The following is a 21,591-nucleotide window of genomic DNA, read 5'->3' on the forward strand; positions in this document are numbered from 1 at the left end:
CCCTACCCTCCCCAATCCCCTTCTCCCCCCTGAGCTCCCCTTCTCCCATCTGAGCCCCCTCTGAGCACCCCCACCCCTCCCCAATCCCCTTCTCCCCTCTGGGCTCCCCCTCTCCCATCTGAGCCCCCTCTGAGCTCCCCCTCTCCCATCTGAGCCCCCTCTGAGCCCCCTCCCGATCCGGTCCCGTCGTCTCCCCTCCGTCGAAAGCTGACAGAGCCCTCTTTTCCTGCCACCACCCTGCCTGTTTTTTAAAAAATGCATCTGCGACGCAGGCAGCGCTTCGCGTCTGCCCTGTGCATGCTGTAAAAGCTGAAAATCGCCTTGCTGGTGTCCTCGCTATGTCCCGCCCTCGAGGAAATAGGAAGTTACCTCAGAAGAGGGCGGGACATAGCGAGGATACCAGCGAGGCGATTTTCAGCTTTTACAGCATGCACAGGGTAGACGCGAAGCGCTGCCTGCGTCCCAGATGCATTTTTTTTAAACAGGCAGGATGGTGGCAGGAGACTCGATGGACTAGCACCCCCCACCCGCTGACACCCGGGGCAGACCGCCCCCACCACCCCGCCCTTGTTACGCCACTGTTCTGCAGTATTAAAAACAGGATGGGTTGATGGTCCCTTAATGTCACTACTAATTCAGTGCCTACTTGTCATCCTGCTGGCACAAAGTTTTACATCATGAAACACCACTGACAAAAATTTGAAATAAACATTATGGAGTTACCTTGTTCTGCCTTTAAAAAGTATTGCAGAGCCTAGAAGACAATAAAATTGCATTTGTATTACTTTTGGATACTTTTTATTTGAAATTCAACATGACATTAAAGACACAAACCTGTCACAACTTTAACATCAGAACATTTCTTGTGCTGAAGTTTTTGTTATCTCTACATACTTGAATAGGCCTACCTTCTTATTCACAGAGGATCATTTCCTAGTGTGCACCATATAACCAATGACTCCCCTATCACCTCAGTATAAACTAATTGACATAATCAGCTTGGCACACCAACTCCCATAATCCTTCAGTGTCACCATACCACCATTTTCTGATTTCCTCCCTGTTTCCTTTCCTTTTCCCTAACAGTAGTTCCTTCATAATACTCTGTTCCTCTCATAATGGTAATTCCTATATGTGTTAAACAAAGGAGTAGCATGATCCACAAAACTAATACAATAATGCTAGGAAGACGAAGGAAGTCATATACACTTTATTCCATAAATAAGACAATGTTTAAAAGTGATGACTCGACATGGCACCAAGTTTCAGCTAGTGTCTGCCTCAGGAGTCTGTGCATATGTGATTTAACCCAACTGTAGCAAAAAATGCTTCGCAAGAGTGCCAAAAATGGATACAGTCTTTAAAAAGACTACAAATCCTAAAAGGACACCAAAGCAGTGTACTGCCGTGATTGTGGTACAAACTGCTGAAACAACTACAAGAAATAATAATAAATAAGAATAAAGAATAATTACATTTCCTCATGGCATACTGCTTGTAACACTGACACAATATACCATGAGAAAATGTAATTATGTTTGAGAACAAGAACACCCCTGAAGAAGCGTTTAGTGAAACGGGACCCTGTCGGATTGCAGAAGATAAGTGCTTCTACATAACTACAATATTAGTCTATGAAGACATTTTGAGTATTTTGATTAAATGTGATTACATATCCTAAATTTGAAAAAGACTGTATTGACATTGTATATCAAGATTTTGGTTTTTGCACATTTTTAAGGAGGTTTTTGGCCGATGATTAAAAGAAACTGAATGTCTGTTGTGGCATTGTGGAATACTACTACTACTACTATTAAACATTTCTAAAAAGGTTTTTCACATCCATAGACTATTCCAGAGGTCTTTTCTTCCTTTCTTGCACTTTAGTGAAAGAGTTGATATTTTCCATCCACTAATTATGCATGACTATCTGAATAGAGCCACTGAAAATTCTTTCTGACCACTCCAGCACTATCCCTATAGTGCCAGGGCAGAGCAAGAGTGTTTCACTCATTTAAACAGACAGCAGCACTCAATATATATGGATTATTTAAGTCCCACAGCTAGTGTGATCAACACATAAGAATAGCCATACTGGGTCAGTCCAATGGTCCATCTAGCCCAGTATCCTGCTTCCAGCAGTGGCCAATTCAGGTCACAAGTACCTGGCAGAATTACAAATAGCAAGATTCAAGCTACTGATCCCACGGACAAGCAGTGGCTCTCCTCATGTCTATCTCAATAGAAAACTATGGACTTTCCTCCAGGAACTTGTGCAAACTTAAACCCAGATACATTAACTGCTGATACTAGATCCTCTGGAAACAAGTTCCAGAGCCTAACTATTCGTTGAGTGAAAAAAATATTGACTTCATTGTGTGTCCCCTAGTCTTTGTACTTTTTGTAAGAGTAAAAAATCGATTTCCATTGTCCTCTTTTTTTATCTCCACAAATATGGTAACCCTACCCTTAAGCATTTTCTCATATGACAGGAGTTCCATCCCTTTAATTATTTTGGTTGCCTTCTTTGAACCTTCTTTAATTCTGTTATATCTTTTTTTAAAAACAGCGACTAGAATTGCACACAACACTCAAGATGTGTTCACACCATGGAGTGGTACAGAGGCATTATAATATTCTTTGTCTTATTTTCTATCCCTTTCCTAATAATTCTTAGCATTCTGTTTGCTATTTTGGCCGCTGCCACACACTGGGCAGAAGATTTCAGTGTATTGTCCATGATGACATCTAGAACTTTTATTTGAGTGTTGACTCCTTGGGTAGAACCTAGCATCAAATAACTATGATTTGCATTTGTCCACATTAAATCTCATCTGCCATTTGGATGACCAGTCTTTCAACTTCCTAAGGCCTTCCTGCAATTTTTCACAATCCACATACATTTTAACAACTTTGAATAGTTTTATGTCGTCTGCAAATTTAGGGTCCCTTTTACTAAACCACAATAGCGATTCCCAGCATGGCAATGCTGACAAAGCTCATTCACTTTGAATGGGCTGCGTCGGTGTTGCCGCACAGGAATTACTAGCACAGTTTGGTAAAAGAGGACCTCAATCACCTCACTTGTTTTTCTGATTTCCAGATCATTTATAAATATGTTAAATAGCACTTGTCCCAGTACAGATACCTGAGGCACTCCACTATTCATCCTCCTTCACTGACAGCATTGGCCATTTAACCCTACCCTCTGTATTTTATCCATCAACCAATTCTTAATCCACCACAGAACGCTGCTTCTTATTCCATGGATTTTTAAATTTCTCAAGAGTCTCTCATGAGAGACTTTATCAAACGCTTTCTGAAAATTTAGATATACTAAATCAACTGGCACACCATTAAGGTTAGTGCAGTGGACTTTGATCCTGGGGAACTGAGTTCGATTCCCACTGCAGCTCCTTGTGACTCTGGGCAAGTCACTTAACTCTCCATTGCCCCTGGTACAAAATAAATACCTGAATATATGTAAACCATAGTAACATAGTAACATAGTAGATGACGGCAGAAAAAGACCTGCACGGTCCATCCAGTCTGCCCAACGAGAAACCTATAAGTGTATACCTTACCTTGAATTTGTACCTGTCCCCTTCAGGGCACAGACCATACAAGTCTGCCCAGCCCAACCACCAGTCCCGCCTCCCATCAGCGGCTCTGGTACAGACCGTATAAGTCTGCCCTCCCCTATCCTCGCCTCCCAACCACCTCCCCCTCTTCCCCCCAACTGCTCCGCCACCCAATTTCAGCTAAGCTACTGAGGATCCATTCCTTCTGCACAGTATTCCTCTATGCATATCCCATGCATGTTTGAACTCCGTTACCGTTTTCATCTCCACCACCTCCCGCGGGAGGGCATTCCAAGCGTCCACCACCCTCTCTGTGAAGAAATACTTCCTGACATCTTTTCTGAGTCTGCCCCCCTTCAATCTCATTTCATGTCCTCTCGTTCTACCGCCTTCCCATCTCCGGAAAAGATTCGTTTGCGGATTAATACCTTTCAAATATTTGAACGTCTGTATCATATCACCCCTGTTCCTCCTTTCCTCCAGGGTGTACATGTTCAGGTCAGCAAGCCTCTCCTCATACTTCTTGGAACGTAAATCCCATACCATTCTCGTAGCTTTTCTTTGCACCGCTTCCATTTTTTTAACATCCTTCGCAAGATGCGGCCTCCAAAACTGAACACAATACTCCAGGTGGGGCCTCACCAACGTCTTATACAGGGGCATTAAAACCTCCTTTCTTCTGCTGGTCACTCCTCTCTCTATACAGCCTAGCAATCTTCTAGCTACTGCCACCGCCTTGTCGCACTGTTTCGTCGCCTTCAGGTCCTCAGATACTATCACCCCAAGATCCCTCTCCCCGTCCGTGCCTATCAGACTCTCCCCGCCTAACACATATGTCTCCCTTGGATTGCTACTCCCCAAGTGCATCACTTTGCATTTCTTCGCATTGAATTTTAATTGCCAAACGTTAGACCATTCTTCTAGCTTCTTCAAATCTTTTTTCATGTTTTCCACACCCTCCGGGGTGTCCACTCTGTTGGAAATCTTGGTGTCATCGGCAAAAAGGCAAACCTTACCTTGTAACCCCTCGGCAATGTCACTCACAAATATATTGAACAGAAGGGGCCCCAGCACTGATCCCTGAGGCACTCCACTACTCACCTTTCCCTCCTGCGAGCGAACTCCATTCACCACCACCCTCTGGCGTCTGTCCGTCAACCAGTTCCTAATCCAGTTCACCACTTCGGGTCCTATCTTCAGGCCGTCTAGTTTATTCAAGAGCCTCCTGTGGGGAACCGTGTCAAAAGCCTTGCTGAAATCTAAATAGATGACGTCCATAGCACGTCCTTGATTTAATTCTCCCGTCACCCAGTCAAAGAATTCAATGAGATTCGTTTGGCACGATTTCCCTTTGGTGAAACCATGTTGTCTCGGATCTTGCAACTTATTGGCTTCCAGGAAATTCACTATCCTTTCCTTCAGCATCGCTTCCATTACTTTTCCAATAACCGAAGTGAGGCTTACCGGCCTGTAGTTTCCAGCTTCTTCCCTATCCCCACTTTTGTGAAGAGGGACCACCTCCGCCGTTCTCCAATCCCTCGGAACCTCTCCCGTCTCTAAGGATTTATTAAACAAGTCTTTAAGAGGACCTGCCAGAACCTCTCTGAGCTCCCTCAGTATTCTGGGATGGATCCATTTATACTTGCTACAGTTTTTAAGTATTGACCCAGAAAAAATTATACATACATGTAAAGCTGATAAGGGATTCTGGCATATATATATATATCTATATATAACTATATACAGTGGGGGAAATAAGTATTTGATCCCTTGCTGATTTTGTAAGTTTGCCCACTGACAAAGACATGAGCAGCCCATAATTGAAGGGTAGGTTATTGGTAACAGTGAGAGATAGCACATCACAAATTAAATCCGGAAAATCACATTGTGGAAAGTATATGAATTTATTTGCATTCTGCAGAGGGAAATAAGTATTTGATCCCCCACCAACCAGTAAGAGATCTGGCCCCTACAGACCAGGTAGATGCTCCAAATCAACTCGTTACCTGCATGACAGACAGCTGTCGGCAATGGTCACCTGTATGAAAGACACCTGTCCACAGACTCAGTGAATCAGTCAGACTCTAACCTCTACAAAATGGCCAAGAGCAAGGAGCTGTCTAAGGATGTCAGGGACAAGATCATACACCTGCACAAGGCTGGAATGGGCTACAAAACCATCAGTAAGACGCTGGGCGAGAAGGAGACAACTGTTGGTGCCATAGTAAGAAAATGGAAGAAGTACAAAATGACTGTCAATCGACAAAGATCTGGGGCTCCACGCAAAATCTCACCTCGTGGGGTATCCTTGATCATGAGGAAGGTTAGAAATCAGCCTACAACTACAAGGGGGGAACTTGTCAATGATCTCAAGGCAGCTGGGACCACTGTCACCACGAAAACCATTGGTAACACATTACGACATAACGGATTGCAATCCTGCAGTGCCCGCAAGGTCCCCCTGCTCCGGAAGGCACATGTGACGGCCCGTCTGAAGTTTGCCAGTGAACACCTGGATGATGCCGAGAGTGATTGGGAGAAGGTGCTGTGGTCAGATGAGACAAAAATTGAGCTCTTTGGCATGAACTCAACTCGCCGTGTTTGGAGGAAGAGAAATGCTGCCTATGACCCAAAGAACACCGTCCCCACTGTCAAGCATGGAGGTGGAAATGTTATGTTTTGGGGGTGTTTCTCTGCTAAGGGCACAGGACTACTTCACCGCATCAATGGGAGAATGGATGGGGCCATGTACCGTACAATTCTGAGTGACAACCTCCTTCCCTCCGCCAGGGCCTTAAAAATGGGTCGTGGCTGGGTCTTCCAGCACGACAATGACCCAAAACATACAGCCAAGGCAACAAAGGAGTGGCTCAGGAAGAAGCACATTAGGGTCATGGAGTGGCCTAGCCAGTCACCAGACCTTAATCCCATTGAAAACTTATGGAGGGAGCTGAAGCTGCGAGTTGCCAAGCGACAGCCCAGAACTCTTAATGATTTAGAGATGATCTGCAAAGAGGAGTGGACCAAAATTCCTCCTGACATGTGTGCAAACCTCATCATCAACTACAGAAGACGTCTGACCGCTGTGCTTGCCAACAAGGGTTTTGCCACCAAGTATTAGGTCTTGTTTGCCAGAGGGATTAAATACTTATTTCCCTCTGCAGAATGCAAATAAATTCATATACTTTCCACAATGTGATTTTCCGGATTTAATTTGTGATGTGCTATCTCTCACTGTTACCAATAACCTACCCTTCAATTATGGGCTGCTCATGTCTTTGTCAGTGGGCAAACTTACAAAATCAGCAAGGGATCAAATACTTATTTCCCCCACTGTATGTCTGTCTGTCTGTCTATCTATCTATCTATCTATCTATCTATCTATATATATCTATATATATATATATACACAGTTTCATTTCAAATTCTGTCTTTCGATCTTTGGTGCAAACATTGGTTCTCTCCAAATTTGATTATTGTAATGCTGTTTACAAAGGTTCCCTGCAACAACACACGCTCGGAATAGTGGACTATAATTTCGCTTTTAGGGAGTAGTGCTAACTACAGCCATTTTTTTTAAGTCACAATACGTATGGGGATCCCCACAGGACGTTTGACTCACCAGTGAACTCCTGCACCCTTGAATGAGCTAAGTAGAATTACCTTTCAAATAGTTTTTTTGGTCAATGTCACAGATTCATGGCAGCCATGATTCTATCTATGAGCACATGTGCTGCATTCCAAGACTTTCCTCCCATTCTGTGTTCAAACAATTTATAAGCAAAAAACCAACAAAAGTGCAGAAACTAGATCCGCTACGTGGTTAAAGATAAAAAAACAACCAAAAAGTAGCGAAATCAACACAACACTTCCAAGACACCGTGGAGGCGAGTAATAGATAAAAATACCTTATTAAAAAATGTAAAGAAAACTCAAAAGACTCGACACGGAGCCATGTTTCGACAAAAATGCCTGCTTCAGGAGTCTACAAATTAAAAGGAATATGCAATTACAATACACAAAAATATGTAACTTAATACAAGCATATACAAAGTAATGACAAAACAATTTGTTTTTTACAAAGACATAAAAAGCATGTACTAAAAAGATAAATAATAGACATCTAAGAAGACTGTTAATCACATAAGGTTTGTTAAGTAAATGGAACTGTAAATTAAACTGTAAAATAAGTAGCAATATAAAAATGCATAAGTAAAAATGGCTAGAAGTATAATTAGTACCAGTAAAGAATGCTCAGCTATGATGAAATTAAATTCTCATATAAAATTACTGAATATGAATATGAATCTCCTCCTCTCAAACTTTTATGAAACTGTGTAGATCAGTAATTCCCAAACTTTTAACCATAGAGGAACCCCTAAAATATTTTTCCATACACTGAGGGACCCTCAATTTATGTAAGAATATATATGTTCATACAAACAGATTTCTTGAAGAGAACCCAAAAAGAGTTCAAAGAACCCATGCGTACAAGTCATAACGGTCAACATCAACCAGAATGCTGAAATCTCCCAATACTGTGTGGGAAAGATGAAATAATAAAACTCAAATTCTGAGCTGTAGAAGAAAAGAATGGTCACCTTACCTCTTCATAAGTGGAAGTTGGTGGGGTTGAAAAAAGAATTGCTCCCATTTTTCTCTGGAACCAAGACAGACTAGCAAAAGACCAACACCTAAGAGGAAGACACATGTTCAAGCATCATAATGCATCACAATTTTAATTCTTTATTTTGTGGAAATTTGCTCCCTCCATATACTTTAACAGTAATATGTGTGCTCTGTGGATCATACACTATTTCAAAGGCACACTTGATAGCAAAACCATATGACTTTTAGTAGAACAAATATTGCTGGAAAGTCATTTTCAAAATACTTTGAGCTAATTTCTCCAAGCTCGCAATGAGTTTTTGGGAACAGCCATAATGTAAAAAAAAGTGTCACAAATTATCACACATATGTAATGAGATTCAAACGGTCCCTTTTAGTTATAAAGCTACAAATGACATCAATTATACAGCATGACTCAATCACACCATTCTGTGTGACATAACATCAGATATTGTTCCAAACACTGCTACTCACTGAAGTTTAGGGGCTTCAAAAATAATTGTAAAAGTTTTAATGAAAGCAAAGTGAAAGTTAAAATTTGCTGCCTGTATGACTAAAATATACAATATAGAAAGAATGCTGCTTCCTTTTTATTCATGACGACTACTGACTACAGCCAAGATTTAAGTGGTAACAAGAAGTTTCATAACTGCACTGATCTAAACTAAATGCCTCGTACTTGTGACTAAATTCATAAACACAATATTATGTGTGCATTCTTCATGTCTTGACAAAAGGGTTTGACGGAAAAGACACTCTAACTTCTGGGCTTATGTGGTCTAGGGGGAGAAGGTAAAGGAGGATTCTCTTCAACTCCAAGGCCCCAGATTTAGTGGAAATAAAAACACAGAAAATTATGGCCGATAAAGTCCATATGGGCTATCCAGTAAGCCTAGATACACCATCTACTATATCTTCCTCTCCTTTCAAGGTCCTATACCATCTACTAGATCTAGGATAGTGTGAAATCCTCCTAATTTCTTTGGGACTAGGTAAATACTTGGAATGAAATCCCTTCTCTTTTTCCTCTGGTGAAACAGGTTCAATCACTTTGGCCTGTAAAAGGGACGAGAGTTCCTTTACAAGCAATTCCTGGTGCTGAGAGCTTAATTTTGATACTCTTGGTGGACAGTTTGGCAGTATGGTTTTCAACTGCTGGGTGTAGCTTGTCCGCACTATTATGAGAACCCACTAGTTGGAGGTTACAAGGGACCACCTCTTTTGGGAAAAAATTTAGCCTCACTCCTACTGGTAGGTTGCCCAGCACAGCTACTTTTATGGTGGCTATGCTCTGCTGGAGCCAGTCAAAATCTTGCCCTGGTTTGGGACTTCTGAGCCTTCTGCTACTGTACTGCGAGAGCTCTGGGTAGTTTGGGATAGATGAAAGGGTGGAGGGAACTTATGCCTTTGTCAGTAGTAGACTTTCCTTTGCACTCCGCCAGAGTACCTTCTGGAAGAGTGATTTAATAGTATCAGTGCATTTCCTGAAGAGGTCAATGACCTCCTCCACCTTGTCACCAAAAAGACTGCTCCACCCACTCCAGCATGGAACATCCACCAGTTTCTCTTGAACCACTGTTTCTAAGTCTGAGGCATGCAACCAGGCGAGTCTGCACATCTCAATAACCATAGCGTCAGAGATAAGAAGTGGCTTTCCCATTTAATGGATAAGAATGGTTTATGCAGTTTTCTCCAGGAAAAGGTTTTGGCCATAGGAGCTTAATTTTTACAGTTTCCTTGTAAATGTATAGTTTGTTATCAGGAAAGCATTTATATATTTTTGGAATCATCTTAATTAGAGAAGGATTTGGGGTGTTCTATGGAATTTTGTAGACACTAAGCATATGGTGCCTAGATTTCCACGCCGAAATCCAGGTGCATTCTAAAACTACGTGCATAACTTAATTGGCTCAACAAGCCAATCAGCATTTTTAACAGCACTTAACAAGCAATAATGAGCACTAATTGACAATAATTGCAAGTTATGCATTCAACTCAGTAAGCGCATTCTACAATGAACTGCGCCTAAATGGTGACACACACAGTTCAAAATAAATGCGTGCAATTCAAAGGGGCATGTTTACGGGTGTTTCGTGGGCGTTCCAAAATTTATGAGCGCAGCAATCTGTCTAAATCTATGCGCCGGGATTTACGCTAGGTTTTCGCTGGTGTAAATGGGTACGCACAGATTTAGGTGTGATGATATAGACTAAGTGTATTCTATATACTGAGCGTAAATCTTATAGAATATGCTTAGGCGAAACTGAGTTCCATGCGGATTTTTTAGGCGACATATATAGAATCTGGCCCTAGAGGGGTCCTTTCACCAAGTCATGCTAAAAGGTGGCCTGTGCTATCCCCAGTGTGGGTCTTTCCCGCATGCTGAGGCCACTTTCAGCATGGCGGTAAAATGGCCCAATTTTCTATGTTTCCTGTTAATGGCCACATGCTAATTTCCCCTTTAGCATTTGAGCCCTTACCACCACCTATTTTGTAGGTAGTAAGAGCTTACATGCTAAACATGTGCTAATCGGTTAGTGTGCAGCGATGTAGCTGCGCTAACAAATGAGCACACATGCCTACTCTGCCCCCAGACCCACCCCCAGTGCTAAAAAATAAATTCTACTTTTTAGCGCATGGGTAGTGCGCATCAATCCCAAAACTACTGCGGGACCCCTGAGCGCACCCTGAGGTAGTGTATTTTAACCTGTGGTAAGCACACATTATTACTTACCGCAGCTTAGTAAAAGGATCCCTAAGTATGGAATTGTTTGAAATTCTGATTCCTATGTTCTTTTTCTCTGTTTTATGGGCTATTATGTATTCTTCTTTATTACCTTTTTTAATGATATGGAAGTTTTCCTATTTGTCTTGTTTATTATCTTGTGAGGAGTATGCGTTTCTTTTCCACATATTTGAAAATGAATTTTAAAAAAAAGGACGAGATACAAAAGGATCACAAAGCACAGCAGAAGAAGCACTCAGAAATGATAAAACTCTCAGCAATACCTCTCCCCTCAAAAAAAAAAATCACCTCTAACGCATAGTCTCTCCACACACTGACAAAGCTTCTTGCAGGATAGTGATTTTATCTGTAGCAAGCATGTTTACAAAGCATAACTGAACCAGAAAAACTCCTAAGATTCTTCTGTTTCCTGACTTTTTCAGCCAACAGAAAGCAAGGACTTCATGGCACAAATTTTTTTTTTTCATATTTTATTAAGGTTTTTCAAGTATAACACAAAACAAACAAACAAACAAACAAAAAAAAAAGTTACAAGAATCCATGGCAAAGTTAATAACAAAAATGAAAAGACAGAACAACATACCATGACAATACCCATAGCAAATCAGCAATTATACAATTATCAGGTAGTGCTATTAGGAATCCGACAAAATGAATCTAAACGAGCCCAGGTCTTTAGGACAGATTGAACACAACGGTGCACAAATTTTAATTTTAATGCAGAAGTAAAGTTACCGTATTTTTCGGACTATAAGACGCACCGGACCATAAGACGCACCTAGGTTTTAGAGGAGGGAAATAGGAAAAAAAAATTTTCCTTTTTCCCTCCTCTAAAACCTAGGTGCTCCGGTGCGTCTTGTCCGAGTTTTGGATTGTCGTCTCCTACTTACGCGATGCCATGTTCCCTGGTGGTCTAGTGACGTCGGGGCAGGAAACAGCCCCCTCTTTCCTGCCCATCGCGCTGCTCTCCGTGCTCCTGACTGCTTCCTGACGGTCTCGGCGAGATTCAAAATGGCCGGAATATCGCCGAGACCGTCAGGAACCAGTCAGGAGCACGGAGAGCAGCGCGATGGGCAGGAAAGAGGGGGCTCTTTCCTGCCCCGACGTCACTAGACCACCAGGGAACATGGCATCGCGTAAGTAGGGGACGGCGATCCAAAACTCGCTACCTTCGGACTATAAGACGCACCCCCCATTTTCCTCCCAAATTTTGGGGGAAAAAAGTGCGTCTTATAGTCCGAAAAATACGGTAACTTCCATTTTAGTACACATTTCTATTCTAACGTAGATTCTCTTTTTACGTCAGTGTTTTTTGCCTATCAGTGGTGTGCTCCCTGTTTCGATATATCAAAAAACATGAACTTAAACTTGTACATAGGAAATTTAATTTTATTGCTGAATTAAAAATTCTGTACTAAAAATCTAACACAGCCTTATCACACTGGCCCATAAATCATTCCGATCTAAAACAATGAATGTAATTTCATCACCTCCCCCCTGCCATCCTGTTACCTTAGAATTCTTTATAGCTTTGAAACAGTGTTAAAAATCATCCTAAAATGTATTTGGGCATTCAGACATCATCGTCCTTAATTCACTTTACTTTGACCTAATAAAGTGAGGCTACTTGCATGTGGCAGGTGTTCTCTGAGGACAGCAGGCCACTTATTCTCACAACTGGGTGACATCATCCGACAAAGCCCACTGTGGACGCTACCCAGTGTACTGTCTCTTTCAGAGGCCTTTGGCAGCATCCCACCGACGTGCAAGTGTGGGACCAGCAGTATAATGATATAGTTGGAAAAGTCAACTTCAAGTGGAGAAGGGAGAGTTTGTGAGAATTGGCCTGCTGTCCTCAGAGAACACCTGCTACAGGTAAGTTACTTCTCTTCCTTCAAGGACAAGCAGGCCATAATATTCACCCAAAATGGAAATCTCTAGCTACCAGGGTCCCTGAAAACAACAAGGGCAAGACCTAAGAAACCAATCAATCTGAAAACTACAGGGTGAGGCTAAAAAACTTAACCCCCTAGAGGTTTTTGCTGTTTTCTTAGCAACTGCTTGAGATTTCAATGTGAAATTTTACAGCATTATTTGTCGTTATTATCTATGTTTAAAGATCTCATTCCACTCCGTAGATAAGCACGGTGAAGTTAAAAACTTTTTAGCCGGAATTGGGGAGGGGGCGTGTCAAGATGGCGGAAGAACTGATGGACGCTCTTCGTTGTTGCTGACTTTCCTATGGTGCTCACGATTTTTGCAAAATTACCTCTGAAAAATGCCTCACACCAAGAGGAAAGGAGTGGTAAGGGCTTTACCGGTGGCGAACCCAGAAACTACTCTTGTGCAGACGACGATGAAGAAATACGCCACCAGTACTCCTCGACAGACCGGCTCGAGTCAGCCTCCGGCAGTGGGAGACGTGGGTGGATTGTCTTTCCCACTAGGAGCAGATACATCTCTATCCTCGCCGGAGATTAACCCTCCGCCCTGCCCAGCAGGTCTTAGAAGCGGGCTAGGCCCTCTAGAGGTGTCCGAAGAAGGCGCTGCATGGGGTTTCACCACCGGAACCCGAGTCGGGACGCTGGGAGAGCAGAACAAAGTAGAGCTTGAAGCTCCCGCGGCGGTTACTTTGGAATCTATCTGGCAGGCGATACAATCATTGACTTCTGTTGTTGCTTCAAGTGTGAGTAAATTAGATTCGTTAGCATTAACATTTGAGACATTTAAAAAAGAATCTGAAAAAATTAACTCTGCTACCCACCAGGACATATCGACTCTGAAGGAAAAAACGGATTTACTTATAAAAGATAAAATGTTAATACATCGAAAGATAGAACTGTTCGAAAATTATAACAGACGTTTGAATTTGAGGTTGCTGAATTTTCCAATTTCCCCAGAAATAAATGCGAAGGATTTATTTAAAAAGTTCTTGATGGAAAATCTTCAATATTCCCCTGATTTGATTCCTCCAATCAATAAAATTTATTATTTACCTGATTTAAAAAGGGGGGAAAAATTGAAGTCTATGGGAGATTTGCAAAATCTGACTGACTTTTTAGAACAGTCAGCAACCGAAGTTTCAGCAAGGAGAACGTTGCTTGTTTCGTTGGTTTTCGAACAGGATATGAATGCTATAATGAAAATGTATTTCAAAAATGCCGCGAAAACTTTTCTTGGTGATAAGATATGGATATACCCGGATGTGGTTAAGACCACACAGGATAGAAGAAAAGCTTTCTTGGCACTTAGAGAAGAGACTAGACTGCTGGGAGCGAGATTTATTTTGTCTTATCCATGTAAATGTTTGGTAAATTACCTAGATAAAAAATATGTTTTTTTTGAACCGCAACAGCTAAAATCTTTTCTAGATTCCAGATAGTATTTGAATATTAAGAAGATCAGGATTAATAATAAAGATGTAAGGAGTTAACCAGGCCATCTATGTTTAAGATAGTTTCTTTTTATTTAAACCACCTGTATATGTTTAACGCTCCCTCTAAAGTTTTGGTGGTCTAAGAAAGAGGATGTTTTCTGTTTTTCTTACCTCTCTTAATATAAGAGGGGAAAGTTTATTATTTTTATTTCCTATATGTATTATACTTACTCTGGTTTTTCTATAACAAGATTGAATACTTGTGAAAAATTGAAATTATAAATAAATATTAAAAAAAAAAACCTTTTAGCCGAAAACCTCTGAAAAGAGGTGGATGCAGAAGGAGGTTGTCGGGAGAGAGACTTCATGGTGTCAGAATGTTATCTCCCTGGCAAGGAACGTCCGCCACTCTCTTCTGAACTGCTGGTTCAAGATTCAAGACACGTAGCCATGAAAGTCTGTGCATCCCCACACCCAATGCAGAGAGCCTGGACACAAAATCAAAAGTGCCCTTGGCTACATATGTCCTGCACTCCTGTTCTGTAGATAGCTGATGAAGCTCTGTAGCCTGCTCTGATGGGAGAGTATCCACAAAGCCTAGAACAAATTTCACCATGGGACTTCAATTAAAGGCTCATATAGAGCTTGTAGGTCTGGATCCAGGAAATGGCATCAAGGCCTGAAATACTTTTCTCCTAAAGAAATCCACTGTCTGGGTCTCCCTGCCCGGAGTAGCCAAGGCATGTGTCCTGGAACTCCTAGCCCTTTTGAGAGAAGATTTGACTACCATGGAGTGGTGAAGCAACTGGGCCTTCTCTAATCTGGGAGCCTTTTGGATCCTATAAATGGAATCCACCTTCTTTGGTACAATATGCACAGACAGTGGGGTTCCAGTTCTTCATCTGTGCATCTCTGAGTCATAGTCCAAGGGAGCACTCTGATATACAGATAGGTAATTTGGTAGACAACTATATGTTCCCTAACTATAGATCCGAATCCATAGCCCAAATGTATATTGATAAGAGAACGACACAAGACTCAGATATTATAAAAATGGAAGGCAATTTATTATTGGCAGCAGGTTAAACAGCGTAAGTCAGAGATAATGTACAGATACTAAATACCTAAACTGATAGCAGAGCAATGAGTAGTTATGTACTTATCAAGACAAGGTAAAGAGAATGCATAATTTAGTACATTTGGTTGTAAAGTATGGACCACTAACTTCCCCAGCACTATGATAAAAGACAGTTTACAACCTGACCAATGAAGAAGAGTCCTCTCTCTCTCTCTTGATCTCATGGACACCGGAGCTGAAGAGAAGATGAACGCTGGCAGGGAGCTGTCTCTCGGGACATGGAAGACTAGAAGTGCAGGCAGGTGCAATCAGAGCTGTGTTTGACCTTGGGATGTTTCCATGGCACAGCAGCTCGGATCTGTAGTTATCTGTTCCTCTAACTGCAGCTCTTCGGATAACTGATCTAGATAACTTCATGTCTTTGCAGAGGCTTCTTATACCATTTCTTGGGAGAAATGAGCCTCAAAGTCTAGCACAACAAATTCATTGATACTACTTACTACTACTACTTAACATTTCTAAAGCGCTACTAGGGTTACGCAGGGCTGTACAGTTTACCAAGAAGGACAGTCCCTGCTCAAAGGAGCTTACAATCTAAAGGACGAAATGTCAAGTTGGGGTAGTCTAGATTTCCTCAATGGAGGTATAGTGGTTATGCGCCGAAGGCGACATCGAAGAGGTGGGCTTTGAGTAAGGATTTGAAGATGGGCAGGGAGGGGGCTTGACGTTTGGGCTCAGGGAGTTTATTCCAAGCATAGGGTGAGGCGAGGCAGAAAGGGCGGAGCCTGGAGTTGGCAGTGGTGGAGAAGGGTACTGAGAGGAGGGATTTGACCTGTGAGCGGAGGTTTCGGGTAGGAACGTAAGGGGAGATGAGGGTAGAGAGGTAAGGAGGGGCTGCAGATCGAGTGCATTTGTAGGTAAGTAAGAGAAGCTTGAACTATATGCGGTACCTGATCGGAAGCCAGTGAAGTGAATTGAAGAGAGGGGTGATATGGGCATATCGGTCCTGACAGAAGATAAGACGTGCAGCAGAGTTCTGAACGGATTGAAGGGGGGATAGATGGCTAAGTGGGAGGTCAGTTAGGAGTAGGTTGCAGTAGTCAAGGCGAGAGGTAATGAGAGAGTGGACGAGTGTTCGGGTGGTTGCTCTGAGAGGAAAGGGCGAATTTTGCTGATGTTATAGAGAAAGAAGCGACAGGTCTTGGCTATCTGCTGGATATGGGCAGAGAAGGAGAGGGAGGAGTCGAAGATGACTCCGAGGTTGCGGGCAGATGAGACAGGGAGGATGAGGGTGTTATCGACTGAGATAGAGAGTGGAGGGAGAGGAGAAGTGGGTTTGGGTGGAAAGACAAGAAGCTTGGTCTTGGCCATGTTCAGTTTCAGGTGGCGGTTGGACATCCAGGTAGCAATGTCAGATAAGCAGGCCAATACTTTGGCCTGGGTTTCCGCAGTGATGTCTGGTGTGGAGAGATAAAGCTGGGTGTCGTCAGCATAAAGATGATATTGGAAACCATGAAATGAGATCAGCGAGCCCAGGGAGGAGGTGTAGATTGAAAAAAGAAGGGGTCCAAGGACAGATCCCTGAGGAACTCCAACAGACAGAGGGATAGGGGTGGAGGAAGATCCATGAGAATGTACTCTGAAGGTACGATGGGAGAGATAAAAGGAGAACCAAGAGAGGACAGAGCCCTGGAATCCAAATGAGGACAGTGTGGCAAGAAGTAAGTTGTGATTGACAGTGTCAAAAGCGGCGGATAGGTCGAGAAGGATGAGGATGGAGTAATGACCTTTGGATTTGGCAAGGAACAGGTCATTACAGACTTTGGATAGTGCCATTTCTGTCGAGTGTAGAGGGCGAAAGCCGGATTGAAGTGGATTGAGGATGGCATGAGAGGAGAGAAAATCAAGGCAACGGCTGTGAGCGGCGCGTTCAAGTATCTTGGAGAGGAAGGGCAGGAGGGAAATGGGGCGGTAGTTGGAGGGACAGGTAGGGTCAAGTGAAGGTTTTATGAGGAGTGGTGTGACTACAGCATGCTTGAAGGTGTCAGGGACAGTTGCAGTGGAGAGAGAGAGGTTGAGGATAAGACAGATGGGGGGGGTGACAGTAGGAGAGATGGTGTTGAGTAGGCTGGTGGGGATGGGATCAGAAGAACAGGTGGTGCATTTCGAGGAGGAAAGAAGGTGGGCGGTTTCCTCCTCGGTGATATCAGGAAAAGAGGAGAAGGAGGCCTGGGTTGGTTGGTTGAGGGAGTGGGTTAAAGGGTGAAGAGGAGGAGGAGGCTTGGTGGTGAATTCGAGGTTGATCTTCTGCACCTTGTCGCGGAAGTAGTCAGCCAGTGATTGAGGAGAGAGTGGGGGGGGGGGGGGGGTGGAAGCGGAGGGCACTTTGAGGAGGGAGTTAAGGGTGGCGAAGAGACGACGAGGGTTAGAGCTGAGAGAATTAGTCAGTTGGGTATAACAGTCCTGTTTGGCAAGGAATAGGGAGGCCTGGAAAGAGGATAGCATGAATTTATAATGAATGAAATTGGTTTGGGTACGAGATTTCCTCCAGAGGCGTTCAGCCGACTGGGCGCAGGAGCGAAGGTATCGGATGCAAGGGGTCAGCCAGGGCTGGGGATTAGTACGCTTTGTGGGGCGGGAGATGGACGGTGCAAGGGTTTCCAGGGCAGAGGAGAGAGTGGTATTGTAAGTGGAGACAGCCTTGTCGACAGACTCGGAGGACATGATGGAAGGAAGGAGATTAGAGATACTAGAGGATAGTGTGGGAGGGTCGACAGCCTGGAGATTCCTGGAAGTAGTGGTTAGTGTTGGGCGGTACTGAGGGGGAGGATGATGAAGTGTGAAGGTGATCAGGTGATGGTCTGAGAGAGGAAGAGCTGAGGCACAGAGATTGGAGGGTGAGCAGGTAGAGGAGAGGACGAGGTCAAGACAATGGCCAGTTTGGTGAGTAGGGGTGGTGGAGCTCAGTTGGAGGTTGAAGGAGGAGGTCAGAGTGAGGAACTGAGATCCCTGATGTTATGACTTGGGGAACCAAAACAATGTGCCACTTGTGTCATAAGGCAGGGTTGTTTCGACCATGAAGTAATTGTTCTAATAAACAATGTGAAGTTATTCCTTTTGTCCATCTGCAAACTTGACAATGTCTAGCAATGTCCTTCTTGTCTGAAGGCAACAAGTCTTTACATGAAAGTTGAAGTTAGACATAGTCTGTATTTTAATGTCTGGCTGATAATACTGAATAGTGCTATAAAGGGTTTTTAGCTCCACAAGACCACAAACATGACCTCTCTGCTCTGCAGAAAACTGAAGAATGCCGGTCCTATGCTTGCACGCGCATGTGGGATGGGATGCTGCCAACGGCCTCTTAAAGAGACAATATGCTAGACAGTGTCCATACTATACTCCATCAGATGACGTCACCCAGTTGTGAGAACATTATGGCCTACTTGTCCTTAGAGAGAGGAAATATAACTCTCAAAACACTAGACGCAATGTTGTTAGCATAATAAAAATGTATCACCTTTATTTCTACATGTCTAAGTGGACTAACGTGGCAACCGCAGTATACAGTTCGGCTACAAAATGCAAAATGTTTGATCAGTACAGTACTTACCAAAGGCCCATAAGATGATAGGAGGTAGCATCATAAGGGTTTAATTCAATGGCTTTCTAGTAAGAGAGAAAGACAATATTTAGAGATTGATTCACCAAAGTCTCTTCTCTTCCCCTAGACACAAAACTGGAGAAAAGCTTTAGTGAGTCTAGCCTGTAGAATCATGCTCTGTTGAAAGAGAAATTGAAGAACTCATTCCCTAAAATGCAAGATAAACCAAATGGCATATTGTTTTTTTTCTCAAATTACCATTCAATGTAGTTTTTATATGTAGGTGGGAAATTCTTCATGAGGAGCAGGTACCAATCTGGATCATAATTAAATATTAGGATATTTTTCTTCTTACATCTACCTGTATTTCACTGTGTGGTTGCTTGTAGTGTTATAGACTTGCTTTCAATAGCAGCTGTCCTACCTGAAGTTCTTTCTAGGCTCATTCTTACTAAGTTTCAGTCATTCATTCTCACTACCCCCAACAACAAAGAAATCAAAATCAACAATAAACGGCATCTGTGAAGATGAACCACAGTAAATCACAAGAATTCATAATAACAACGAAATCTGAAATCTCACTTTTTAATCAGTCCTTTGCCTTATCAAAGGTGCATAGTATAACTACTTCTCCACTAAGTGGCATATTACCCAGAAAGAGACACAGCATAAAATGAACTCTCACCCTTCCTGCCTTCAATTTAAGATATGAACATTCCAGGGTAGCTGGAAGAAAATTAAACATTCCATTTCTCTGATGCAGGAGATTAATGAAGGTATGAGCTGTGACCATGCCACCAATAAGAACGTAAGTGTTGCCATACTGGGTCAGCCATCAAGCCCAGCATCCTGTTTCCAACAGTGGCCAATCCAGGTTACCTGGCAAGATTCCTAAACAGTACAATACGTTTTATGCTGCTTATCCTGGAAATACTGTCAACTATCAGTGGCAATGTTCTACTACTTGGTTTGTATACCTCATTCGAACAGGTAGAACAAGTGCGTGAATTTTTTGTGGATAGTGCTTTTTTTAGGAGGGAAGTCTCATAAAATCGCCAGGGTTAAATTATACATGCCCCTGTTTCGCGATAGTTATAATCATCGACTTACCCTACCTCCAGTGGTGTGCTGGTAAATGTTTAACAACAGGCTCTCTCCCCAGTCCCCCTCTGCGCCCCCCCCCTTCCCCCTCTGCGCCCTCCCCCCAAATTGCAGAGCTGGCTATAGCCGGGGAGAGAGCCTGGGGGTGGGGGGGGGGGGGGGGGGGTGGCAATGCATTACTCCAGGAAAAAAAAATTAAATAATCCCAGGTTCCAATCTAATTCATGTTTAATGTGCAATAAAATGCCATAAATAAGTAAATAAATATAAACTTTTAATGCTGAGCACCTGATTCTCAAAGTGAACATATTCCAAACACTATAATGAAAATAAAATGATTTGTTTTCTACCTTTGTTGTCTGGTGACTGTTTTTCTGATCATGCTGGCCCAGTATCCGATTCTGTTGCTATCTGTCCTCTTAACTCCGTTTCCAGGGCTTCCTTTCCATTTATTTCTTTCCTTTCCTCCTTTCTTCTTCATTTCTGGTCCTCCGCAGACTTGACTGTCCAGTGGATCCAGCTTCTGCCTATTTTCTTCATCCATGTGCAGTTTTTCTCCTCTCTTCCTTTTCCCTCATCTCCTTCCTCACTCTTCCCTCCCCTCCATCCATTTCCAGCATTTCTTCTCTCTCCCGTCCTCTCCCCTGTCCTCCATCCACCCATGTCCAGCGACCCATCTCTCCCCCTGCCCTCCATCCACCCATGTCCAGCGACCCTCCTCTCCCATACCCTCCATCCACCCATACCCAGCGACCCTCCTCTACCCTGCCCTCCATCCACCCATGTCCAGCGACCCTCCTCTCCCCTGCCCTTCCCTCCATGCACCCATACCCAGCGATTGCCCTCTCTCACCTGCCCCCCTCCAGCCACCCATGCCCAGCGACTCCCTTCTCTCCCTTGCCCCCCTCCTCCAGCCAACCATGTCCAGCAACTCCCTTCTCTCCCCTGCCCCCCTTCCTCCTCCAGTCACCCATGTCCAGCGACCCATCTCTCCCCCTGCCCTCCATCCACCCATGTCCAGCGACCCTCCTCTCCCCTGCCCTGCATGCACCCATACCCAGCGGCCCTCCTCTCCCCTGCCCTCCATCCACCCATGTCCAGCGACCCTCCTCTACCCTGCCCTCCATCCACCCATGTCCAGTGACCCTTCTCTCCCCCTGCCCTCCCCTCCATCCACCAATGCCCAGCGACTCCCTTCTCTCCCCTGCCCTCCCCTCCAGCCACCCATGCCCAGCAACTCCCTTCTCTCCCCTGCCCTTCCCTCCATGCACCCATACCCAGCGACCCTCCTCTCCCCTGCCCTCCCCTCCATCCACCCATGTCCAGCAACCCTCTACCCTGCCCTCCATCCACCAATGCCCAGCGACTCCCTTCTCTCCCCTGCCCTCCCCTCCAGCCACCATGCCCAGCGACTCCCTTCTCTCCTCTGCCCTCCCCACCAGCCACCCATGCCCAGCGCGACTCTCCTCTCTCCCC

The 21,591-nt window shown here is 43.7% G+C and overlaps 1 protein-coding gene across 2 annotated transcripts in view; it reads right to left on the reverse strand.

Moving 5' to 3' along the window:
* Window positions 1-21,591, reverse strand: part of RMDN1 (regulator of microtubule dynamics 1) — a 104,275-nt gene that overhangs the window by 21,865 nt on the left and 60,819 nt on the right. For both annotated transcript variants that reach the window (XM_030216232.1, XM_030216225.1), the window contains exons 6-8: window positions 19,024-19,079; window positions 8,188-8,275; window positions 724-754 (exon numbers count right to left, since the gene is read on the reverse strand). In XM_030216232.1, coding sequence (XP_030072092.1) covers window positions 724-754; window positions 8,188-8,275; window positions 19,024-19,079 — 175 coding nt within the window. The remainder of the gene's footprint in view (window positions 1-723; window positions 755-8,187; window positions 8,276-19,023; window positions 19,080-21,591) is intronic.

The sequence above is a fragment of the Microcaecilia unicolor genome, chromosome 1 (genome assembly GCF_901765095.1).
Source record: "Microcaecilia unicolor chromosome 1, aMicUni1.1, whole genome shotgun sequence".
Classification (NCBI taxonomy): Eukaryota; Metazoa; Chordata; class Amphibia; order Gymnophiona; family Siphonopidae; genus Microcaecilia; species Microcaecilia unicolor.